At 44.0% G+C, this 26837-nt stretch overlaps 1 protein-coding gene across 1 annotated transcript in view; it reads right to left on the reverse strand.

Moving 5' to 3' along the window:
* Window positions 1-290: 290 nt before the first annotated feature.
* Window positions 291-26837, reverse strand: part of CLVS1 (clavesin 1) — a 96806-nt gene continuing 70259 nt past the window's right edge. Inside the window, exons 3-5 of the mRNA XM_050892371.1 lie at window positions 18073-18183; window positions 16699-16934; window positions 291-378 (exon numbers count right to left, since the gene is read on the reverse strand). Of these exons, the coding sequence (XP_050748328.1) occupies window positions 291-378; window positions 16699-16934; window positions 18073-18183 (435 nt within the window). The remainder of the gene's footprint in view (window positions 379-16698; window positions 16935-18072; window positions 18184-26837) is intronic.

A 26837-nucleotide genomic window follows, 5' to 3' on the forward strand; every position in this document is an offset into this window, starting at 1 on the left:
AATGTCATAAGTCAAAAAAAAAAAAAAAACCAAAACCAAAACAAAAAAAGAAAGAAATTCTTTGTATATGGACAGACTGCTGTGTCAATAGAAATTTCTCAGTTTTTGTTCAGCGTTGGCTGCACGGACAGATGGCTGGTGACAGTTGTTACTTGGTCAAGAAACATGAAGCACTTGTTCTCAAGCAAAACACGTGTGTGCGTGTGTTTGTGTGTGTGTCGTGTGCTCTGTGGGTTTCTGGTACGGTGGAAGTCTGTTAATGTATCTCCGTGTGTTGGGCACGTGGGAGCTCAGTCCAGAGCCAGCAGCGGCTGGGTGTTCTCGCTTTCCCCCTGGTCTTCGTGTTTCAGCGTGCCAGCTTCCACCACCGACTGGGACCTGAAAGCAAGAAGACACGCATGCTAGCGAAGGCTGCTCCAGAAGCACTCACCTTCCTGGGGTTCCTTTGCTTCATTTAATGATTTTTGCTTTTGTCCATTTTCATCTTCATGGCTTTTTAATTCTTTTCTGTGGAACACATAACGAATTTGAGAAGCATTCCTTTAAATATGAACAGGGGACGTGACTCATTGCAGATCTCAAATGCTTTCAAAATATTTAGTGCTTAGCTACTATCCATAATGCTGAACGCACTCAGCGACTTAAAGGCCTGATCTTGAGATACCATGAGATCTGTTGGTGCTTAATGTCTTCCTAGGCAAAACTGCTTGTGCAACTGCTTACTGGAAAGCAAAGAAGTCATTTGTACAAGTGCTTGCAGGAGTGAGTCTCAGCTCATGCTTGTTACCAATCTCGAGCAAGACAAGTAGATAAATCACCTTTTACTGATGTAAGGGTTTAAGGGGCAGAACTTCCATGAGTTACCCAAGATCAATGAAGCAGCCAGAATTAATATGACAACGAGGGAGCTTCTGGTGTGCCCAGTCCTGCAATTTATCTTTATCGCCTTGTCTACACCCTTGAAGGAGAACTTTATTCAGGGCTAGTCCATTTTAAATTCATTTCTGTCTTCAAGGTGGGAGGCATAGTTTATCCTTTGCTGCTAATGGACAAAAAAACACCAACAAGTAAAAAATGAGTAAACACTAGAGAAAGTGGATAATCATGATTTCTTGCAGTTACAAAAGCTGAGCAGGCTTAAACTAGTGGGAAAATTCAAGACTATTTCATTTTCTGAGGTCTGTGTGCTCCAGTGTTTGCTCACTGAGCTATGGAAGGAGGAACTGATGAGTTTATTGTTACAGAGATTTGTTATCCTCCATTTTCTCTGTTTTGGGCTAGGAGTTGCCTCCCAGTTTGGAGTGGGCAAAGACCTTTAGAGCAAAATCACTGTGTGAATTGGGAACTTTTAAAAAGGAGACTTTTTCAAAGGTAGGGGTAGAATCATCCAGCCCAGGCATTTGCATAGTGCATAGTATCGTTTTAAAGAGCCAGTTTTCTCATGGATAGCTTTTAGAATTAGGGGTAGCTCTCATTCCCTACAGGATGTGTTTGTAATTCCCAGTCGTTCATTATGGTAACCTCAGTTTCAGCCTTAGCTATTTCATGAGATTAGATATTACCTCTCTTTTGATAAGAATCATTAATAAATTGCATCCTTTGGTACTGCAGCACTTGATCAGGACTGATACCATGACTGTGAATAACTTGTATGATTATTTTCCTTATTCTTATGCCTGGAGCTTTCATTAAAGCATAATAAAAAAATCTCATTAAAAAAAGAATCTCCAAAGAGAGATAACAAAAACTGGATGCTCAATGGGAAGATTTATGCCAAAATTTTCAAAGAAAATATGTTTGCCCAAACGTTTCCACTGTGTATTTTTTACAGTAATGTGACATGCATAATGTTTATGACTGCATTTCAATATAGGAAAGCAGCTGATTCAGAAGATTATGCAAAATGGCAATTTACATATTTCTAGTATGTGGCAGCAAAAACTAATCATGTGGCTTTGAAACTGATACCGAATGGATTCAAATTGCAACATTAACAGGTTTTTATTTTCTTTTCTGGACTACCAGATTAAATTATTATTAATTAGTACCTGATTAATACTTTTCACCAATGTATTGTTTCTGTCTAACCCATTGCCCCACAATGAATACAAAAAGTCACAGATCCATTGCAGCATTTGCCAGCATACAGCGGAAAGTTTCTGCTCCAAGTCACGTGTGAAAAATCTCGCAGTTTTGCCTTTTGTGCCTTTTGTGATCACTACTGATTATCTCTGCTCTCAACTCATTACACAAAAAAAATATTCTTGCATCTGTAACAGCAGGATACCAGTTTCTCCCCCATACTGGTACTCAGATGCATGCCATGATGGGAGCAAGGTAATCCCAAACTCTGTATGCAGGTCCCACGCTGCTCCTCTTCAGAGCCAGAATAGCTGGACCATCAAGTAAATGCATTGCAGCCCACCTGACCTCCAAATTCAAGATGCCAAATGATTCAAATGCTATGCCCGGCCCTTCTGAATAACATGAAGAGATCCAGCTGAGATTTTAGTATCTGCCAAGCTCTGTACCAGCAATCTCTTTCCCTTTTCTGCTAGAAGCTGCTTAGCCCTCTATCCTAAAATAAGCAGTTCAGACATCTATGTGAAGGGCACAGTAATGATTTGAACAATCATCACTGTTTTCTAAGACACCACAAGAAAGGACTTGCTGTTGTGTTTGGATTTCCATTTTCCAAATGCATCAGTTTTTCGTTTACTGAAAAATGTTTCCAGTTTTGTTTTTAACTTAAAATTTATGTAGGAAAAAAAGAAAATTACTCAATTCTCAACAAGATTCTAAAATACTTTTTTCATATCCTTCATTTATGGTAAACATTAAAAATGCAGATGCTTGGAAAAGCATTTTGGCAATATACATCAACGTAGCTTACAATCTAATGTAATAACTCAGCATGAGAGATATGTTTTACTGACCTAGAACATCCTGCAAGATGTATTCTATAGCTATACTTTATTTAAAGGCAGAGAAAACGTGATTTGCAATAGGCCATTGTTGCAGAAAGCATTTTCAACTGACCAGTAACTATATTTTGCGGCTGTAGAAATTAACATAAGACAAATACTATTTGAAAGAATGCACCCTATATATTGTTTTCATCTTGCTTTTGTGTATCTAACACACTTATCCAGTTCAAGGAAAGCAGTCGTATTCTAGGTATGTGCAAGTTTACACAATATTTAGGGGGTTTTGTATGCTGACTCTAGTATTGAACCTAGGACTAAGACTAGTTTCTGTTTTAGAAGTACTGCTACCTGTTTTAACTGCATTAACATTTTCTTCAGAGGACTTTACAATCAGGTTTCAAATTTTTAAGTAAGTGGAATCTGATCATGGTTCTTGAAAGGTGTTTGGGTATCTAACTCCACCTTAATGTCCTATAGAAAAATAAATTGCAGTCAGGTGCCAAAGTACCTTCGCCCTGACTAGTTCTTGTAATTTGCAACCATCTTTGCATTAAAACAACCAAAACACCCTCTTGCACACCAGTTTAAGCCATTTTGATGTAAAAAGGTAAATGAGCAGTACAGAACTCCTTGTTTGGCAAGCTCAGTTTAAGCTTTGGCCCTGTAAATGCAGTGGATGTTGTGCTGTCGGTACCCTATGGCAAGCAGAAGTTCATGGCACCAGACAAAAGCATTTTTATTTTGCTGCCTTTCCATATCAATGTGTACAGATACCTGATGGGCTGGAGTAGAGAACATGAAGCCAGGCTCTTCTCAGTGATACCCAGTGACAGGAGAAGAGGCAACGGGCACAAATTGAAATACAGGAACTTCCATTTTAACATAAGAACAAATGTTTTTACTGGAGGAGTGGGCAAACACTGGAACAAGTTGCCCAGAGAGGTTGTCTGGGCAGACTGCCCAGAGGGAGTCTTTATGCTTAGAGATATTCAAAATCCAGCTGGACACAGTCCTGGGCAGCCTGCTCTGGCTGACCCTGCTCTAAGCAGGGGGTTGGGTAGAAGATCTCCAGAGGTCCCTTCCGCAACCTTTCTGTGATTCTGTGCCCACAGAAATACCAGCTTCTCTGAACCATCCCAATTCATGTTTCTCTATCCTGATAGAGCAATGATTTTCTTTCCAAGCTCATTATGCCTTTGGGGTGTCCACTTTGAGAGTGTGGATGACATTCAGCTGCTAAATGTAGATACCTACTGCCATTTAAGGCACCTTAGAGTATCTAAGACAACCTTCCATGGCTGAGTGTTATGACCCAGGATTTATACAAGGCTTGTAGAGGAGTCATGTCCTTCTGGAGTAACAGATGGAGGCCAAGAGGACAACACAGTGCCTAAAATCATACAAGATGCCTATATTTAGGCAGCAGAGCCTCACCTGTGCTGTTGTTTCTGCGGGATGAATGCAACTAGTTTGTAATGTTCAAGACATGTCCAAGTCGTTTTGACCTGGGCCAGATATGAACTAATCATCTAAGCAGGAAATAGTATTTACATTGGCCTTCTCCTCATATCACTACATTTTAGTCACTTGTGTTGTGATTCATCTTACCATCAGACATCTATGGTCACTCTGTGCTATAAATGGCAGGGAGAAATAGACATTCGCAGGGTGCAATTCATCTGACCTGTTCTAAACATATGGTCATATCATATGATTCATGGGTTACCTACATTCAGGTCCCTGTTCTGAGGAGCTGTCATCTGTTAACACCAGGGAGAACAGGTTCCATGATTTACGAGGCAATGTTTCCTACATATCATAGCCACGACTGCCTCACACTGTATTAACCTTCAGTACTAACCTGAAATGTGGCACAGCCTGTGTGTGCTGCAACTTCGGAATTATAAATGAGTATATTTGAATTCAAAGCCTTCTGATTTTCCTCCTTTCTCAGCTAAAAATTCTCAGAAACCGGTTTGGAAGATGCTTGGGTGTGGAGGATCTGGTTGAGTTAAATTTTAACACAAGTAGACAATTGTTTGTATCACACAGATAGGGTCACTGTGTAAGGCCCTGAGCTGGCAGACCTTATGCCTGTCTTTAACATGATACATGTGGGAGACTTAGCTCCTGTAAAAGTACAACGTGATCACTGTGGGCTGGGAGCTAAGTCTGAAGTAATTAACAGACAAGTTAATGCCCATAGACTTTCCTAGCCTAGTTTTCAAGGCTTGGTAACCTTGCTTAGGAGAGCAAAATGGAAATGGAAAGAGAAATGAATTATTCTCAGTCTCACTTCTGAAGCCTAGGTACCATTTGAGTGTGCTCCATTTAAAGCGTCAATCAAACCCCCCATGGTTGTTTTACTGTTCAGCAAGAATATTTGGAAGTCTGGAAAATCAACACTACCCAGCTGTTTCTCCAGCAGGTCAGCCATATATTTCAAATGACAGCACTGCATAGGTATGCACATCAATATCTAAGAGAGCAGATGGCTTTATGTGTGTGGTCATTTTAAAGCAACTATCTCAAATTCAGTCAAAAACCATGTAAGAAGACTGGATGCAGGCTTTCTAGCTGCACTGATTTCAGAAGGCTCTTGTCAGAGTACAGCTAAAGTGAATCAGCGCACAGGAATTGATGTCTGTTGGGTATCAGTTTTGCTTCCCATAAAAAATAAAATACAAAAATCCTGCACCGAGCTAACTGTAACTGCCAGCGTATCATGGCTTGCTTGCTTTAAAAGACATCTTCCAGTTCTCTGATCCCTCATTTTATGCTTTTCGTCACAGCAATGCTGATGTGCTGCAGCCCACAGGAGCGAGAACATATTATATTTGTGCTGGGCTTCCTTTGGGAGGTTTTGTGGAGGAAGGAGGAGGGTGGCATGTTTTTTTCCCCAAGTGCAGGAGGCTTCAAGCTCTCAGAGTGACACACTGCAGCCAATCAATCAGATCACATTGTGTGACTCTATTCATCTACCTCTCACCTCCCATCTGCTCATTTCCCTCTAATTCCCTTCCCATTTCACCAGCACCTCAGGGCTGTTCATCTCCCAATTATTCATTCCCTTTACAGAACATAATAAGCATTTTTTTAAAATCACACCCGTGAATTTTTGTATTGACAAGGTCTGAGGGGCATTTGTTTCTCTGCTCTTGTCCCTCCCCATCAGACTGCAGAGGAGGCTGCAGCACCCCAGAGTGTCCTCTGCAACATGCCTCAAGAGCATGCCTTCATCAGGTGGGAAAACCAAGGATTTTTCCCCGGTATTACAGAAACAATGCAAATGTGCAGGTGTGAATTAAGTGTGGTAAAAGGTACTCCTTTATTACTGAAAGCACTTAAAAATGAAATGCATGGGCATGGCATCTTGAAAGACACGTATGCTCCCGCGGGTGGTGCAGGCAGATGCAGGCAAGCTCTGCTCAGCGGTGCACAACTCCAGCACAGAAGCCATGAAGTGTGGCTCTCTGCCCAGGCTAATAAGCCCTGCCGAAATCTCTTGCTAATGCAACTCTGCAGCTTCTGCACTTGTGCTGGCTCACAGCTCTCCATTAAGACAGTACGGCGGTGTGCCGCAGAGACCTTCCCGGAGGGGCAGTTTTAATACACCGACCGCAGCATTTCAAAGAGATGAAGCAGCATCCGTGTCTAGGGGCACACCTTGAGCTGGTTAAGTGATCCACTGACGTGGTGAGTCAGGGGGCAAAGCAGCACGAAAACTCTGGCTTAACCTTACTGCCAGCCCAGTGCTTAGCCCACAGGATAACGGTGACAAGCTGCTGCGCTTCCCAAACGGGAGCTGGCTTTGTGGCCACTGTGGCAGCAGTGACCATCTTTCTCCCTGATGGTTAGCACATCCTAGGGAGAGGTCTCTGAGTAGTGCCTTGGCACATCAAAGCCAGGGGTGACCATGGCCCAGATCTGTGCTTAGCTGCATGCGTGAAGAAGTCTCTGTGAGTGCATCTATGCCGCTAAAGAGGTGACTGCCGCAGAATGAACCCCAGCATGAGACCCATCGTCCTCCCTGTGCCCGCCAGCTCTCTCCATGCCCCTCCTTTCTCCACAGCTGGGCCCAGCTGCTTCTCCCCACCACAAACCCTGGGCACAGCTCACTACAGGGTCTGCACCAAACGGTGGCAGAGATGACACTTTGCCGCATTTGGCTCTAACCATGGTCCAGCCGGCTGTGCACCCTGTTCTGACCCATCCCTTAGCCCCATACCACGCCCGAGGGGATACAGTTCATACCCTTTGGCACTTGCTGTAAAAACAGTTCTCTGGTGGGCTATGACACAGCTCTCAGCTTACTGCAGACACTCTGAACTGTGAAAACATACAGAAATGCTTAAGTATTTGGCATAGCACATACAGTCTTATGCCTTAAGGCCACTGAGACCCAGAGGAGAGCAAGAGCCAGGCGCTACGCAGGGCAAATGCAACCAGACTCCTCTGGCAGAGGCTATCCCTGAGCGATACAGACAGGAGTCATTCCATGCCACCAACCTTGGAATTAGGGTGCACACCTTGGTCTTTTTTCATCAGTGTGGATGTGCCTGATATCTCCTGCTCCTAAGTGCTCTGAGCTTCTGTGTCAACATCTTGCCTCGGTCACATCCCAAGTCCGGGGGAGGGGAAAGGCATGAGTGGGAGCTTGTCCCTTCCATTTCCTTTCTCTGCTATAGACTGACTCCTCCACATGCTTTTTTCACATAGAAGCAATAGGAGCACCTGCTTCAGACAGGAGTTCCTGGAAGACCCTTAATCCCCTGGTGTGCAATATGTCACCTATCAAAAGGTAAGCCATGTCATGGGGCCAAATAAAGACAGCACTGCAGCAGCAGTCAACACCAATTTACAGCAGATTCGGCAAGAGCTGCTAAAGAGTGTGCAGAACATGATATCCAAACAAAAGAAATTCAGGCCAGGTAATGAAGAAAATTATTTATGTTATATACAAACAAAAGAAATTCAGGCCAAATAATGAAGAAAATTTTCTTCTCCCACTTTATGAATATTACACACACACACACATGCACTTGTCATCACCATTCATGCTTTTCCTGCTCATTCCCATTTCCTTGCCCACCAAGCGCTCTTTCTAGCCCAACAGCTTCCAGTCCCTTTGCTCAGACACTCCAGTCCTTTACACCTGCCTCATCTTTCAGTCTGCCTTGTTTGCTCCCATCCCAGTGTCTCCAGTTCGCAATATCTCAACCAGATTTGCCACTGAATCATAGTCTCTTCACTTCTGTGTGGCAATAACAGGGAAGATGGAACCCCGAGAGCAAAGGGTGTCAGTCTTCCTACTTCCCCGTCCTACATCAGAAGTTTCCTGTCCTTAACAAGAACAGCACTGCAGCATGAAAGCAACCCTGCAGATGTACTATTTAGGCTGGAAAGTCAAGCACCACCACAGCGGGAAAAGCCAAAATGTAGGTTGTGGGAGCAGCAGGCACTTGGCCGCGTGTGTGGGGGCGTTGTGACCCCCACATTGCGCCCCAGCCCCAGGAGCACGCACTGTTCTTTCTTGGAGTGTCCTTTCCTCCCTCAGTGCTCCGGGTAGACAGAGCCGAGCTAGTAAGTGGCTATTTATTTTGCTTTCTTCTAGTAGTTCAGCATGTGGCTCTGTGACACATTTGCTGCATATTATTCCAAGCCTGCTCTGAAGATAGCCTTTGTTAATTCCCTCCTGAGCTTTTCTGTGGAGTTCATCAATGCAGCACTTGTGTGCCGCTTAAATGTTAATTCATTTACTGCCATAGCATGACTGTGAGGGGTTTTTTTATTTCCATTTTGCATGTGGAGAGCTGAAGTGCAGTGAGATTAGGGTCCAAGTATTCCTCTACTGTGGGGTGCCCATTTCCCAGTGCCAAGGGTCTGATTTTGCAGAGAGCTCAGCATTGCATGGCAGCTTGTGTGTTCAAAGCACATGTCCCATTGAGTTCTGTTGCAGGTGAGCGCTGAGTATTTCTGGAAATTAGATCCCAGAGTCTATAGCTTGGCAGGCTGAGAATAAGCAACGTGCTATCTCACCATCTGTGTGAAGTTTGGTTTAAGTGACTTGCCAGGCTGACATAGGGGCTTGGGGAGAGGGGGAGAGCAGGATCTGCTTCTCCAGGGCTGCAACCAACAGGCTTAACCAAAGGATCATTCCTGGTCTCCATCAGCCCTCCCCCTAAGCATCCCCACTTGCTTGCCCACCAAGTGTGCTTCCTAGCCCAGCTGCTTCCAGTCCTTTATGCCTGCCTCATCTTTCAGTCTGCCTTGGGGCTCCCATCCCAGTGACCCAAGTTCCCAGTATCCCCGCTGGGTTCACCGCTAAATCCTCATCTCTCCAATTCCTCTGCCAACAGCGGGGAGGATGCAGCCCCGAGAGCGTGGGGTGTCAGTCTCCCAAATCCTGGCCCCATGTCTGGCTACAGCCTGGCCTAGTGCAGGGAAAGTTTTTGTGATCACAAGTAAAAGTTGTAATTACAAAAGCCCTCTGCACCCCATGGCCTGGGCAGGAGATGCACATTGTGGGCGTTGAACCATCAACCTGAGCTGAACAAGTTTATTTATGCTGGGAGGCCAAGCTAAAGCATGAGGCAATCCTTGGGGTCATTAAATGCTAAAATTAAATATGTTCCTACAGAGCACGTGTGAATTGCTTTTTCAAAGGCTTGTAACTCAGCCAGATGTAGGTGGATTTTTCACAGGACAGCAAAAGACATAAGTGGTGTAAAACCATTTGTTTTATTAAGTGTCATGTCTCTAATCTAAACTACTAAACTTTTGGCAAATTTATAGCCAGCTGAAGACATAATTTACAATGCAATATTTTAGGCAGCCTGAGCAGCACTGGTTCTGCCATTCCCACCTCCAGCCTGTGTTTGTGCACCCATGCACTGGTAATTGAGTGCTGTAAACAGATGAAACCCATGCTGTCGACACCCTCAGAGAGCAACTGATTTCCTGCCTTGTCCCGGGGGACCCCCAGCACCAAGCTACCCATCCCTGCTTGCCTTGGTTCAGCCGTGGCTTTGTGACTCTGATGTCCTCCTCGGCTTCTCTCACTCCTGGCTCCTGACGATATTGTGCACCATCTCCCCTGCAGCCTCCCTGGGACTTGCTAACGTGCCAGATCCACCAGCTCCTTTCCATTTCTCTCTGATACATTAGCAGAATTCCGGTCAAAAGCTATAAAACTGTTCAACAGCTAATAATCTATGTTGCTAGATAATGCATACATTATATGATATGCATGTGCCTGGGACACCTGCTTTACTATCAAGACATGTCTCATTCATAATCTATGTATGGGGGAAGCATTTCCACAGAAGCATTCAGAAATTCTCCGTTCTTTGAAAGAATTCATAATTAAATAGTGAATATAAGTCTTGCACCATAGGTCTCATGTTATAGAGCTACTTTAACTGAAAGTTTACATGGAGTCTTTCCCTTTTCCCCTAGCACGTGTGGAAATGCACCCCAGCTACAAGCAGAGCAACCCAGGTGCCATCCATGGGCAGTGAGAAGTTTTCACACATTTTCATACTGATTTTTATTTGCTGGTATTTTACTACTTCTGCAGTAAATTGGTGCTGACTGTGAACCGGCATAAAACATGACCCATAAAAGCAGAAACATATGGCAAAGGAACATTAAGGTCACACCAAGGATAACAACTAGAAAGGTCTGCCTTGCACAGCCCAGCTGGGCATATGGAGGAACCAGACTGAATAAATAAAAACCTTACATAAGTCCCCCCCATGAATGGCCCCTTTTGGATCTAAAACCGTTCCAGTCGGCATTAGTGTATACCAGTTGTAATACCCTTCCTTCTGGGAGCAGGATCCCATTTCTGAGAACCAAAAATTAGTTTCAGCAACAAGTTCATTTGAAGATCAGTCCTTTTGAAAACGCACACGTCAGGAGGCAATAATGGCAAACCCTAAACTGTACTTTAAAATCCTTTCACTCTAATCTAGGACATAAAAATCCACATGCTCTGACTCAACAACGTAGGGCAACACATTCCAACAGGTTTTTTCACTGCATTTTCAAAATGCCTGATATGGGGGCTTTTGAAGAACCACTAGGCAGGTCATTGCATCTTTAGGTGCTCAAGTCCTTTACGATGAGAGGAAACGGCCTCAAATTGTGCCAGGGGAGGTTTAGATTGGATATTAGGAAACATTTATTCACTGAAACGGTTGTCAAGCATTGGAACAGGCTGCCCAGGGAAGAGGTTGAGTCACCATCCCTGGAGGTATTTAGAAGATGTGTAGATGTGGTGCTTAGGGACATGGTTTAGTGGTGGACTTGGCAGTGTCAGGTTTACGGTTGGACTCGATGATCTTAAAGGTCTTTTCCTACCTAAATTATTCTGATTCTATAAGTTTCTACTTCATAGCAGGAAAAGGTAGTGGTGTCTTGATGCATAAATTATACATTTTCACAATTAGCGTGTTTGGTTCTACTTCAAAAGTTTTACCCTAACTCTGAATTTCCTGAGTCTCTAATGAGCTTGACTTGGTGCTAGTAATGCCTTTGCAATCCATGTTATCCTAAGAATAATTTTTAACCCCAAATTTGATTAAAGTATTCATAATTAAACTTTGATTAAATATATTTGATTAAACAGCACAGGTTGTTTGGCCAGAATATATATGTAGCTGTTAGGTAAAATTTCCTTTCTCTACAGGGCAATTTTAAATTGCACTAAGTTTTCAGACCTGTTCGCTCTCGCAGCAGGTTAAAAGTAAGTGCTCTTTTGATGCCTGGGAGGGCAGAGAAGGAACATTCAGCTCCCAGGCTGTGCTTGGTGACTGCACAGGGAACAAGCAAAGGCAGAGAACAGTCTTTGTCACTTGGACTGAAGATCAAGTTCAGACATCAAGAAGTGACCCAGATGCAGCTGCAGAAAGGCAGATCTTGTAAAGAAAAGCAAGTCACAGGGAGGCAACGTGCTACTGCAGGTTACTTGCTGCCGCTGGACCCAAGTGTAAAAGCAGGGTGACACTGGGGAAAAAGGAAACTCTTCAAAGAACTGAGCTCCTTCACATCTTCCCCAGTCACTGAATCCGTCTCTCCAATTAGGGATGCTCTCTTACTGCGGTTAGGTACCCAAGTAGCTACAGGCATACTTCTCCCACTGTGGCTGGCCAAAAGGCTATGCCCTATTGGCACAGTGTTACGTTGAGAGCAGTCTCTGACTCTTTAACTGCTAGGCTTAACATCCACCATAACTATTCATTACACTGCACACCCAGATAAAACCTCCAGCTGTTCCCAAAAACAACAGCTCATCAACAAAAGCCAGCATGAGTGCCTCAGGCAAATGCTTTGCTTTTGTGTTAGCTCCCTGTTGACTAAAGCAACCCCAGGCCCCTTTCTGACCATCACAGCTCACAGAAGGTTTGGCCACAGCTGAAAGAGAGGTGATTTTCTTCCCTGTGCTCCAGATATTCACACCATTTACATTGCTCTCAAATCCCACAGCTTGTAAGTGACAGGCTCCCTGCATGGATGCAGGCAGTTCAGAAGAGATGGCCCAAGACAGGGGAAGTGTCTGTTTCCATTGCTGCTCCCAGGACTACCAAACGGATGCGGCCAAGCTCTCGGATTGAACTGATTTTGCTATGACTGTATTAATGCTGGTTTGCATGTTTATTACCTTGCCCATTTCAAACTTCACTGAGCTGAATCTTAATAAACAGATATATTCTGAATGGATTTTTGTTCCTGTTGCTGTTGTTCCCCCCCACCACCCCAGGCCATTAAGACTCATTATGTGGAGTCATCAGCTGTTTTTCTTTGTTTCCCATCTGTTCATACAGTACTTGGGTTCTGGGATTTTTCCCAGGGTGTGAGATAACACTGCAGATGAGAGTGCAATTTCCACTACTTTGATTTTGCCCCACTGGGACTTCGTGTGGCCACTGGTGGAAAAATGACAGTTGCAATGGTTTTGATTAAAGATTTTCCATATTATAGAAACTTGTCAAATCTCAAGATTTTCAAGATCCTGTTGCTAACTAGAGTCAGTGGCAGTTTTTTTCTAAGAGGATTTTCAATCCTTTCCCCATCTACAACGCCTCCATTCTCTGAAGTAAACAAGGACTCTTTTCTGAGAACAAATCTTGTGCGATTTCAAGTCACAGGGAAAAACCACCCCTGCCTGTAGTTGGGGAGAAGATTAATGTTCTGGTCCCATTGCTGTGAAGGGGAGCAGCAACTGGAACCTAATGAGACTTTGAGGGGCAAGTCTAGTCTCCTATGACCACTGGTAGCCACCTCATATCAGACCTTTCACTCCTGTATGTCAGGTTGTCATATTGACAAGTTGTTTCAGTAACTCACTCTTCTGATGACTAGCAAACCTACTCCTTTTATTTGCAGCCAAGGTATACTTTGGTCAGCTTATACCCATTTGATCTCATGCCTAAGTTGTCCTTTTTCTCAAATACCTGTTCTCTCTCCCCAGTTTTTATTCCCTCCTGTATTTGTAGAGAATGATCATATCCATTTCAGCTTTTGCTCTGCAAGGCTGTACAAACCACTGTCTTCTATAGCTTCTTGCTGGAAAAATATGCTCTCCGCTCTCCTCACCCTTCTCGCAACTCTCAGGTGAACTTGTTTCAATTTATATGCATCTGCCCTGGTGACGGGAGCCAAGGCACTGCTGTCAGTCCTGAAGCCAACGTACGGGCACGTACCTGCTCCAGCTTCACTCCCTCCCACTGCTGCTTGGTGCCGCATTTTCTCCTGGTCTGCATTTTGAGACTTATTTTAATTTTCAGGTGATGACTTCAGTTTGGTCTCAGGCACATCTTCAAAATGCTCTTTCTCGTCCTCTGCATTCATTTTTTAACATAGATTAAGTGGCTACAAAAGTATTTTGGTCAGTTACTCTCTGATTCCGTTTCCTGGCATTTTTCTTCCAGATCTATAATTCCTATCTTGATTTCTCAGCATCTCTGCTACTAAAATTGCTAGACACTATAGTTGGAGTAGGTTGTGCCCAGGGTGAGCTTCTCTCTAGGTGTAGGATGGCAGTACTACATGTCACAGGGACATTTCTCTGTGGTCACAGTGCAAGAGTCCAAGCTATTCTAGCAGCATTGAGCTCCAAGATTAAGAAAGCTTTAACACGGCAGCGGTCCAGTGGCAGCTCGAGCGAGGACGTGCTTGTATGGCTTTACAGCAAGTGGCCGCAGAGCCAGGAGGGGCAACCTGCAACCCTGCACCTTGTTGCGCAGCAGGAAGGTGCTCCGGGGCGGGGGGGAACAATCACCATCCCCCAGTCTCCGGAGTAATCCCACCTCTCATAAGCACTGCCCTCCCCTGCAGCTAATTACTGGTCAGGTAAACCTGCAGTGATATCTGGGAGGTCAGAGAGAAGACCCATAATTGTTCAGCAAGGCTTTTCACCCTTAAATTACAGAAACGCAAGAAAGCTCAGTCTTCATATATTTACCCCTTTCAGAGGAACATAAGTGCTAAAGAAAAGGTCAGCCACCTTTTTTTGTTGAACCCAACATTTCAGCATAGAAACGCTTACAAAATCACCATGTTTACTCAAGACTTTAAAGATTTTTACACTGTGAGCGGAGGAGGAGAGATTTTTAATGAAACTGCAAAATTGCTTTAATAAGGAAAAAAATGATAGGGCAATTGTGAGGGAATTATATTTAAGAAGAAGACTAATGCTAGGAGATCACTTACGCCTAGTGTAAACCTCCCTGGAGTATCCAGGAATCTCAGCCATGCCCTGAGACTCTCGTTGTGTTACAGATGTATGAACCTAAAGGGGCAAGAAGGGGGGATATAGAAAGACAGGTAATGCTGGTAGAAGTCTGTAGACCTTTTAATAGGCCTTAGATATAAATCTGGTCTAATAAATCTAATAAAGCACACAATTATGCTTCCTAAGTGTAGGCTTTTACCTCAAGTTAGGCCAAAATGTAATTTCAGGGGAAGAAGAATCAAAGCTAATACTCATAGGAGAAAATCTGTCGAAGCAGTGAACTTTTCAACTCTAACAGCTAGTAATGACCATGGGGTACAAGATCAGATGGTTCACTTAACTGCCGAGTAACAAAATTAGGCTAAAAGTTAGATCTAGTCTGCCCAGAGGCAACGTGACAAATTAGATTCACCCACTCGCCATATTTGTATTAATGCACTTTTGTATTAGTGAACAGATTATAAAAGAAGGCTTTGCCTCAAGGCAGAGTTTTCTGGCACTGAACTAATTTTCAAGCTGAGGTTCTCCCCTGAGGGCACGATAAGACCCTCTCTTCTTTGCAGCCTAGGAGCTGATCCTCAGCAAAGGTTTACCTGTGAACAGCTCTTAACACTTCGGAGCTTTAAAAACTGCAGATTTCTTTCTGTAAAGCTACATAAATTGTACACTCTTGATATATGTTTTAATAATAATGGAATATTTAGTTGAATCTTTCCAAAATCATTCAGTGTGTTCCACTGCTAATATTTAAAAAAAAAAAAAAAAAAAAAAGTTGTTTTAAAATCAGCTCTCTGGGACAGGCTCTGTAAACTCATCCTGGCTCCCAGTCTTGGCTGGCAGTCAGTAGTGAGAACTGCTGACTATGCAGACAGCCACCCCTCTTCACGCCGTGGCTGCAATCCTGCAAAGGGTCGTAGCCCTGTGGGCTCGTGGCCCTGTGAGTCGTGGCACTCACAGCACTTAACATCACTTATAAGTGTGAGTGATTCCAGCGTGAAGCTTCGCTTTGCAGCCACAGCAGCATGGCATCCCTCTGACCTAGGAGGGAGCTGTGAATCAAGAATGCATTTCTTTTTCCTCTGAAGATGAAAGACTTTTAAAATTAATTGCATGACATTATGGCTTGTCTGTGTTGTCAGCTTTGATTTTGCTGTGACAAAATGATGGCCGCTCCCTGTCACGCAGAGTGACGCCGTGTCTGTGAGCACTGCGCTCATCAAGTGGCAGCAGTGAGTGAAAGCATCACCGCGACCTGCATGGAAAGCAGTTTCGCGGAGTGGGGTGCGGAGGGTGAGGCGAGTGCAGATGTGACACTCCTGCGGGGGAGCCAACCCGGCCATCGCTCGCTGCAGCTGGTGTTGGCTCTGCCGTACCACCCACAAACCTGTGCCAGTATCCAACCCTCCTCCTCCCATCCCCGCAACCAGTGCAAACTACTGAGGGTGATGCTCTGGAGAGGCGTAATTTTAAGCATTCAGAGCTGAGTGTGCAACCACTAGATCTAAAATCAGAGATCTTAAAAGAGCAGCTCTGCTTCCTTAGCAGGGCTGGACGGGGAAAGCAGGAGCAGAAGCGGCGGGAGGATGCTAACCCATTTTCCCTTTAGAGGGCAGTGGTGTTCACCATACAAAAGCTGCATTTCTGAGAAGGTAAAACCCTTATCATTAACAACTGGGGTCAGCAGCAGCAAAGCAGCAGCAAGTAATAGGGACCAGCACTGAAGTGGTGCTGCTGGCCGCACTACACCGTACAGAAGAGCATCTCACTCTGATATACTTTCTGTAATGCTTTGTGCAGGGGCTCATTAATTTCCCCTCGTTTTTGTGCACGGTAATCAGACAAGTAATTACGGTTCCACAGAGAGGCTTTCTTTCTCCCATCACACCGTGAGCGCAGTCCAGGGTGAAGTGCTCCTTACCATCAATGTTTGCCAAATTACAGCCTCTCTCCAAGCCAAATGAGCCCTTCCTGCTAGATTTATGCCAAACCTGTTCAGAGAGCCAAATAAGAGATGATTTCAAAGGCAGTACTAACCTTTTCATGGGTTTGGGTGAGGCCTCCCGCTCCAAGTTGGAGGACGCGTGCTTCACATGCATGGCGTTGTAGGAGGTGTGGGTGTACTCGTTTTCGTCGCTGTAGTCGGGACCGAGTAACGTTCGAGCCCATGTCCCCATGTCATACGGAGGAAGAGTCCCCCCGAATTCAGAGGGCAGGCATTCAGGGTGTATTAGCTGGTGAAGGCTGTTCAGGTTGTTACCATGAAGAAAGATCTTTAACAAATAAAAAGAAAGTTCAAAGTCATCATCGATTCCTTACTTCATTAAGTACAATAATAACAACACTAATGAGGTGTGGAGCGTCATTAGTTGATGTTGCAGTTTCAGGTGGGAATTTCTGAAGCGCTCAGGGCTGGCTCGGGCAGGTGGGAGGGGGGGATTAGCTTTGGGGTGTGCAGCTGAAGAATTAGGCTGGCACTATAAACACTTCTGAAAACCCTGATTTGCTTGCTTTTGGCACATGACACTTTCACTTTCTTAAGTATCAGATCAGGGAAAGTGGAAATCAGGACTAACGACTGATTATTGCTACTGTAAGAAGATAGAGGCTTGTACAAAGAGCAGTGGGAAGAAAAGGGAGATAGTGGAGCTTACTGAAAGAAGATGTGAAGAGTAGGTCCTCAGCGTCTGAGAGGGCAACTCAGCCCTGCACCCCAGGACTGGCATTTCCCAGGGGTGTACCAGGCTGTGTCACCGCTTTGCGCTGCTTCAGCAACATTTGTCTCTCTAATCCCTCTTTGCTTTTAGGCTGATACTACCCTTGTCCTGCCTGGTCAGACACACCCCAGGGTGGGCTCTGAGGCCTCCTGAGGGATGATGCCATGGTTATTTGATAGACTGCAGAGGACAAATGGCTAAGATGACTGCAGAACCACAGTTCACATGGTTTCAGTGGGGAAGACCTGCCTCTTCTGCAATGTGAGTGAACAGCCTTCAGGTACGGGCATTTTTTGTGGAAACAAGTGAGTTACCACCATGTGAAAACAGCCAACTTGCTGAAGGAATGAAGCAGGAAATTTTACTCCCACAAAAAGAGCTGAGCTGAAGTTTCTCTCACTGCAGGTGACCTCAGCCAGGCCTGATAATCCCTCCACACTGCCAATTCTCTCTGTCCCTGAGCATGTCCCATTAAAATGTATCTACACTTTGTTAGTGATAACAGATTTCTGGTCCCTGGCTGAGTTATTGATTCAATCCAGACCATTGGAAACTCTAAGTTTTAATAACAGCAGCAATTCTCTGAGGCCATATGAAAAATGCAGAGAGAAAAAGAAGGAAGAAAGGGAAGCAGGCAGCTACTCAGCTACTCCGGCTCTGCAGCTTCCTATCCCCCCAGGCCCCGTCTAATTACCCTTTTCCTTGTCTTGTCTTTGAGGAACGGTTTGATTAGTGTGTACAGGGCATGGATGTACCAGGGCTGGTTGACAAAATGGACTCCTCCAAAACGGGCAGGAAAGCTGTCCTACAGAAGGAAAGAAAAGGAAGGCAGTTAATAGATGCAGTGCTTTAGTCCAGCAGTCAATAGGATGAAAGTCAGAAGAAGAAGTCTGCCTCTTTCCATCTGCAAACGAGCACTGGGCTTGCTGGGAGGGGGCAGGAGGGAGATGGAAAAAGAAAGACGCCTGGAAACGTTTGCATCAGTTTCCTCTGTTAGCAGACACAGTCCCTTCTCCCCTCCATGCACTAACGCATCAATTGCCGATGATTTAAAGCAGGGTCTCCAGCCACTTTGCCTGAACATTTTTTAACTCCGTCAGAGCATCTGACTTGACCGGGATGGGAAGTGAGAGGGGGTTGATGAGCACCGCTCCCTTGAGGGGAAGCTTTCTAATTTCTCATTGTGCAGCGTAAGGCAAGCCCCCGGTTCCCACGCACATTGCTGCACAGAGCTCACCTTTTCACCCTTCGGCCTCCCTGCCTCCCCCCTGCTAAAATCATCATTACAATGGCTGACCTTTCGGGGTGAGCAAGCAGCATATTATGGGGAGGAGGATGGGTGGGAAATGCTGATAAGTGAAGGTGTAGGGAGAGCGCACCATGACAGCACCATGGAAACTGCCAGAGCCCGGCGCTCGCTGCCAGGCTGTGCACAAACACCCTCAGCATTAGCATGCAGGTAGCGTCCCGCCAGGGAGGTGTTTGCAATAGCGTCCTACTCCGCTCAGCCAGCGTGGCACGCTTAATAAAAGAGGAGGTTGCTGGCGTGTCTTTAAAGGTTATTGTATATTGTGATGGGTGTTTTGCACCTACACTCTCATCTAACAAATGTCAGTCAGTCAGGGAAGAGCCTAGGATTTTTTTGCGTTGCATAAATAGTGGGACGACTGCTGCTCCTGCGTGCAAATACACTTCCAGAGGAGAGGTGCCTGTCTCTCCCCCGTGAAGGGAGATTCTGATGAAGCCATCGTCATCCTGCGTGTGCTCCTAACCCCTACAGCTCAGCATGTAAAGACAGAGCATAATCATAATCAGGTCTCTTCCTTCAGGGCTTTGGCTTCGGAACTCAGGCACGTTCATTCCCCCCACAATTAGCACGGGGTATCCTGGGGCTTTCTCTCACCTTCCTCCAAAGCATCAGATATTGAGCACAGCTGGTGAGGATATGGGGTGGATTTGTGAGATGATATGGAAAATCCCCTTATACACCTGCTCAGTATAGCTTCTGTGCTGCTTCAAGGTCAATTTTTTTCCCAGATTTAGCACTAAGTAGGTGTCCCACCACCCAGGGCAGATTGGCAGGGCTCTCTATGCTCTTTAGCACTGGCCATGGATTGCCCTCGCAGTCATCTTAAACCATACTTGGGTAATGTTTGTGACCAGCCACAGGCATTAAGTGATACCTTTTTCTTTTGCTATACTGTAGTATAAGCCACTTACACCTCAGACACGTCAGTTGACCTGAAATCATTACAAATCTCAATATTGGATGCTCCGTGCAAGAGTAGTGGGTAGTCAGAACAGCACGCAGGAGGCCAAGCAGTGTAACATAACAAGCGATCCCATTTTAAATCTCAATAAAGTATGAGCTGAGCTTTTTAAGGATGGCACATCCTCTTTTGAGGTGTTCATTCACGATAAAGGCGACTGTATTTCCATTGCTGCTGGAATATTCATTAGAGTTTAGGGACGCAGCTCTGTGATATAAACTGCTGCAGTGCTGCAGGTTGCAGTGACTTCAACTGGGCTGTGCTGAGAAACAGCTGCAGGGAGTCTGAGCCCACCTAGAAAAAACATTGACCAACAGAAGTGAAGTGAAGCCCAAAGTGATTTTGTACCCTGTGTTAACCTAAAATTGGGTTTTAGAGCAGACCAGAGCCAAAAATGCCCATCTCATGCAAAATTCACATATTCAGTTGCTTTCCTCCCACATGGGAATGAAAATTTGAAGATTTGAAACTTTTCACAGAATATTCTAAAAAAATAATATTAAGAAATATTGGAATGTTCTATATTTGCCTTTTTTTTTTTTTTTTTTAAATTCTATATTTATCAAGCTGGCTGCCATCCTACAAGCTGTATCTCTAAGGAAGAAGTTCTGGACTCCTTTGCTCTTTGGGGCTGAGCTGCCACAGCTGTCGCAGGTTGTACCGTAGCAGCATAGGTCAGTGTAGAAGATACAGTCTGAGTCTGAAGCAAAGGACAGTAAAGAAATGAGAGACGGGAAGCAGAGGAGTAACTTTGAGACACAGAGATTTATATTGACCCGAAAAAGAAAAATTGTTTTGCCTTCTCACTGGAATGCACAGATGATATTAATCACAATCTTCAGTGAGAAATGTCGGTCAGACTTCATTTCCAAGGGGGAACATGGTTTTTTTAGATGTTGACCAGCCTTAATGATACCACATTACCCAGAAAGGTCTGAATGCTGAGAATTATAGGAAACAGCCAGAGGTTTAAACTGGCAGACTGCCTCTGGAAAAGGTCGACTAAAGAGAAGGGTGTACTTTCCTATATAGAACATGAATTTTATGTCCAACCAACATAGATTGTTGAGTCCATAAAATAGATTTTGTCTGATACATCAGTAGATTAAGTATTACAGGAAAACTCCTCATATAACAGTTTTATTTAAAGGCAATTGCTTTCTTTTCATTCTGAAGGTACATCGGAAAATGCACAAAGACCCTTGAAAAGGCAACATGATGGCCAGGAAAAAAACAACCACCGAAGAACATTTTTTTGTGTGTAAGTTTCTGCTAATTTTTGTTCCTTGCCCTATTAAGCACAATAAGCTCAATTTGACCTTCATCCCTCAGTCCACCTGCATTTGTAAGGCTGTCAATTAGAACAAGGACAAAGACAAAATTTTTTTTTAAACCAAAGAAATTTGATATGGGAATCATCCAGACACTGTTTGGAACCGCAACATACCAATTTTGCAGAAGTCCCTAATTAGAGCAAAGCTGTCTTGGAAAGAAAAGCTCCCGTCTGGAGGTCTGCCTTGCGCAGTTCCAGGAAGATGTATGAGACATTTCCCACACCCCACTTAGTGTCTCTGCTGCTTTCCCTGGGGCAAGGTGAAAGTAGCTGAAATTGATTTTCTGCTGGAGAGCTTTTGCTTTTAGGAATTCTCTTTTGATTTCTCATGTCTTGTGATTCCTTGGGAAGGTGTATTTTATAATGAGGTACATTTTTTGGAGCCTATTGTGAAAAGGACCCTGGGATCATGGAGCCTTTTCTTAACCTGATTCCTTAGTAAAAATACCCAATCCTGAGGATATATTTACATTTTATTCCAATAGCATAAATAAAATATAGCACGCAGGAACTGATCTAATTATTTGTGGGCACTACTGTCATTTTATCTGAAAACCAGGCTGGACGTGCTAGCATGTTGCTCAGAGATGAAATTGCAGCGTGAACAAATACATCCAACCCGGTGCTAATCTAGCTAACTTGCTACTCAGCAACAGCAGGGAAGAAACAGAAAGGACTCCAGATACCTGCCTGGGCAGCTAGCTCACTCCAGAGTCAGACCAGGTCTTCTTCATTGGGACCTGAAGTGAACTAAAACAAGGAATATGTCTAACCATGCTGCAGTGGCACCATCCCGAAGCAGTGTAGGCAAATCTAGAGAGGGAAAATTGTCCAAACACAGGGTTTTAGTTGTTCCTGTTGATTGAATGAAACCGGTGCCACAGATGGGACTTTTCTTTTGCCTGATTTGTCTTTTTTTGACTTTATATATTTGTTTCTTTACTGTTTTCAGTTACTCCCCTCTGTATCGTCCCCAAAGAAGAGAAAGAGATGAACACTTGGGTGCCACAGTGGAGCTGCCACAGACACCCCAAAATCCATATAGGCTTCAATACATCTTTCGTTTCAGATTGGAGAAGTGTCTCCAAGCTTGCAGATCAGAGGAAAATGTTGCGGAGATCATTGTTTCCCTTCTCCACTCAGACCTCCTGTGCAGGGAAATTTCTGAACTGAAATGAGTCTGGGACTGAAAACCCTCGGTACATAACGTTCCGGTAAATAGCTCGGGAGCGATAGCTACGAGGTGAATGAGAGACTATTTTTCATTATTTCTGCCTGTTCTTGCCTTCACAACATGTATTTCTTTTGGCATGAGTATGCATCACAAACCTTTTACTATGTTGTTGTTCTGAACTGCCTGAAAGCTAAAAATCAAGATGATCTTCCAGCATCTCCTCACACCAAAGTGTGGCAGAAAAACAAAACAATCTTTGGAATACCAAAATTAGGAATAAATCCAACCTGGTGCTCAGGGTCAGCCTTTTCAAACTGCATGAATTGGCTTCATAGACTAATCACCTGAGCTCAAAAACCAAATTATAGCATATTTCTAGGTTACAGGACACCTGAATTTTGTGACACAAACATTTTTAAAATGCTTTCATAAATTCTACCCTTTGCAATCAGAAAAGCAAACACACATCTTGCCATCCAAATGCACTTTAATCTCGACCATACTTGCCAGTTTACTGCAAATCAAAATATAATCCCCTTTGAAAGAAAATAATTTCCCTTAGATTCAGGAAGATTTCAATCATAAACCAAAAGGTCATTTAAACTGAGGATAAAAACAGAATCTTCATGCCTGTGCACTTACATAATCAGTCCCCGTGGTGGATTAAAGCTCCCACAGACCATATTAATAGTTCAGGAAGATTTTATTAATAGTTCAGTGATAGTTTCTCCATGGAGAGTTTCCATGAGTGTGTGATTTTAATGGATTGGCACGATAAGGGAAGGAGGCTTTCCGCTCTCCAGCTCTGGATCCAAATTCAGCCTCTGAAAGAGTGGCAGAGGTTGAAAGTTGTTGTCCCCTGATTTTATGACTTTGTCAGATATTGGATAGGTTGTGTCTATCAAAAACACGTTTCTGAGCGCGTTTGAATGAATGCCACGTAATGCCCTTGGTGTGGACAGAGCAGGCTGTCGTATAGCGCGTGTTAGGAGGGAAGGTAAAGTGTCCCCCCCATCGCTACAGCTTCAGCTTCTAATTTTAATGTGGCTCCTAAGAGATGAATGGTTAGTTCAGGAAATCCTGTGGGCAGGAGGCAGTGGGAGGCAGCGGCCGGGCCGGGGGCCGTGAGGACCCCGGGACTGGGCTGCTCCCGCACCTCTCCGAGTGGTCGCTGGGGCTGTGGGAGCCAGGGCTGCTCCCACTCACCTGCTGCGGTGCCTGCTCTGAGGCCAGGCACGTTTCAAACCTCCATCCAGACAAGTTGCTCGTCTTTCCGTTATCTCTTTTTGCTCCCCTGTGTTTTTGAAGAGACGGGAATGCAAAATTAATGTTGCCGGTGGCAATAATTGCAAACTCGTTTGCTTCTACCTTGGCATGCCCTCAGAGTACACAGGGCTTGGAAATAGCTGCAGAGTAGGGGAAAACCATTAAAAAAAAGACATTAGTGCTAGCAATATGGCAGTCCTGACCTGCTTGAATATGACCGTAAAAAGAATTCTTGCAATCGGGAAGAACTCATTGATTTTGGGTAAGCTGTGACTGTAACTGCTCACACCAAAATGCTCTCTTTTCTTTGAAGCATACAGTAGCAAAGGACTGGAGGAAAATCACAGGAAAATATGAGTGCTTGGTTTATTTTTACACTGCATACCCACATATGTAGATGAGTACGCTCTAAAGTACTGCTGTCAGGGAAGTGGAACTGAAAAATGAACATTGAGATGCATTCTCCTAGACATTTTTCATTATGTTTGTTATCTCTCCCACTACACTTGATAACTTTTAAAATTCAGTCATTTGCAGTGGGTCTCTCCCAGTCATTATTGCACATTAGTGAGGTCCTACAGAGCATCTGTTCACGGGTGTTGGCAGATGGCACCAATAAATCAGGTTATGGAACACAGATTTGCTCAGTAAACTTTGATTTGTCCTGATAGAATCATGCTGTCATATCATCTGGTCTAACAAAATAACTTGTAACCTTGGGGCAAAAGGGGGATTTCTTCACTACCTTTTTACAAGAAACCCTTTGCTGAACCGGCTCAGAATAATTTAGGAACAGAAAATTTCCCAGAGCAGTGACTTCGTTGGATTGACACCATACCCCAGTGCTGCTTTTTTGCTTGGCATGTACCCCTGTTGATTTCAAAGTGTTTCACACACTTAAGGTACAGACTGAGGCTCCCTCCAGAAAAAAAGATGAATAAATTATATTGATAGAGAAACAGCATGTTCATTTAGGGGCTTGGTTGAAGAGGTACACAGAGAAGAGAGGAATTCAAAAGGTGATTAAAAAATAGTAATACAAAGAGCACTGACACCGATTTGGAAGTAACCCATGCATGTGTGCAACTGAGGTGCCACAGTTTGCTCTAGATTAGGTCCGATTAGATGAGGACAGATCAGGGAGCTTCTGGTGGAGCAGGAAGAGTGAGAATCACATGCTAAGCTAAGGAGGGGTAGATTGGGTCACAGGAACAGGCAGCAGCATGGGAAGGGACACAAATTAGCTGGAGGCTATTTTTCAGTTATTTTAGGAACTTGCTATGATCTTTGCAACCAGCTCTAGCAAACTGGGCTAAATTGTCTCCAGTGTCCTGATTTTTGGTGTAAACTGTTTGCTCAGAAACACATTTATATCCAGCTTTCTTAAGTGGGGGTGACTGCAAGCTGAGTCGCTTCTATTCCTGTATCTCACTGAACACGAACCTCTGAAATTAGTTGTGGGGGAAGGAAAAAGCAGCAGGAAGATCATCAAAGCTGAAAGTAGTTTAGGGCTTAATTAGAAACTGCAAAATGTGCTGGGCACAGTGCAAGCCTGGCCTGGAGGCTTGCTGGATGAACGCAGGTGCTGCTGGCTGAAGTGTGTGACCACAGGTCAGCTGTGATGCTTCACTCTCCCTGGGACACGAAGCCCTTGGCTGGCTGCGACCTATGAGCTTTGGTTGCTCACTCAAAATCATCATCATCAGAAGGTCTCTGTGCAAATGTCAGGTTTCCGGGAGAAGTGACCTCCCTCCAATCCTTTCCCTGACACCAAGACTTAAAGGAATGCTGTTCGTCTCTGCTTGAGCCATTGGTGGTTTGTGTGTGTGTGTGAGTTGCTCTCAGTTTTGCGTGTCTGATAAAGAAGTGTTTTTTTCCTGTAGCTGGATTTTAACGCAGGACCTTCTGAAGCAAAATGGCCACACGCAGAATGAGCACATCCAGCAATGAAAGTAAAGGCCAGCATTAAGACATCTTTAAGGAATGACCACTCTAATTTCCTTGCACCTGGAAAAGAATCCACCCAGGAGCACTGGGATTAAAAAGTTTGGCAGGGAAGACTTGACCCAAAAAATGTTCTATTTTTAATATACAGTTTTTGAAAAAGAATAACTTAAAGATTTTTTTGAAAGTAATTTTTAAAAGTTAAGCTCTAAACAAAATTAATTAGTGCTATTAACCACTGTAGCAAAAATCTGCTGTTTTCCTTAGCTGACCTGATTTAAACCTCTCTCTCCCTGGCTATTTCTGTTTCCATAGACAGGCCTTGCACCCATCCTGAAGGGCAATAGATCTGTGGGACACTCTGGTTGAAAGCACAGGGAGTGAAGTAGTTAGGCCAGAGAAGAAGGTGACACCGAGGCAAGTCCACTAGGATTTAAAAGGCTGTTGAAAGGAGAGTCAAGTGCATGCAAAAAAACAGTCCTGAAAAGGACAAAGTACAGCACCTTATTTCTTGTCCAACACTGGGATTTTAAATAAAAAACCCTATGCAAAGACTGCCTCTTTAGATATGCATTGTTACACTGAGAATCTACATCATGTATGTAAAACATTTATTCTATATTTTCTTCACATAGCCATTTGCTGTACCTATGTATCTGCTCTCTGCCAAAATAGCCCTGTGTCTGAGCGCAGGGGCAATGAAGGCCAAACTGTCACGTTGAGGACAAATGCCCACAGCATTAGTTAAAATCAGCCAAAGAAAAGCAATTAAAAAAGGTCTTGTCGCACTTGCCTTTCTTCTCAGGAGACCTATTGACTTTGCAGAAAAGCTTTCCATCTTGCCTATGAAAGCGCCAAGGTGTTACACGGAAATCATACAGTCGTATTACACTTGTGTTGTGATTGAAAGCTGATGATGGAGAAAAGGAGATTTTTGTTATTTATAGTGCTAGGCAACCCATTTGGTGCTGAACAGAAGTCTGCTGTAGCTTGGCTTGAACAAAGAGTGGAATCATCTTAAAGCTTTTGCATGTGCATTCACATATAGAGCGGCATGTAAAGGAGATTATAAACTATTATTGTGATGAGATTATAACCTAGCATGGGTCAGAAAAAAAAAGATCAAGCAATTTTTTTATTGGCATTTGTTGACTGACTGAAACAAATTATTTGACAGAGATTATTCCTTTTCCAGTAAATTTCTCTTCATCTAGCAAGAAGGTAAGAAAATCCTTTGTGTTGACTTCTCCGTACAGCTCCTTTAAGGTATCATAGGCTTCTAGCACCCATTTTCTCAAGGCTATCTGCTAAACAGAAGCTAGATTCCCATCTTATTTCACTAAGAATTTCAGTTTTTACCCTCATTTGTTTGAGATTGGAACCTCATTTAAAATGGAAGGTTCCTCTTCACCTAGCTCTTGCACAAACCCTTTTTTAAACAATTTCTGTGGTCTCTGTCATAGACAAATGTA

The sequence above is a fragment of the Gymnogyps californianus genome, chromosome 2, assembly GCF_018139145.2.
Source record: "Gymnogyps californianus isolate 813 chromosome 2, ASM1813914v2, whole genome shotgun sequence".
Classification (NCBI taxonomy): Eukaryota; Metazoa; Chordata; class Aves; order Accipitriformes; family Cathartidae; genus Gymnogyps; species Gymnogyps californianus.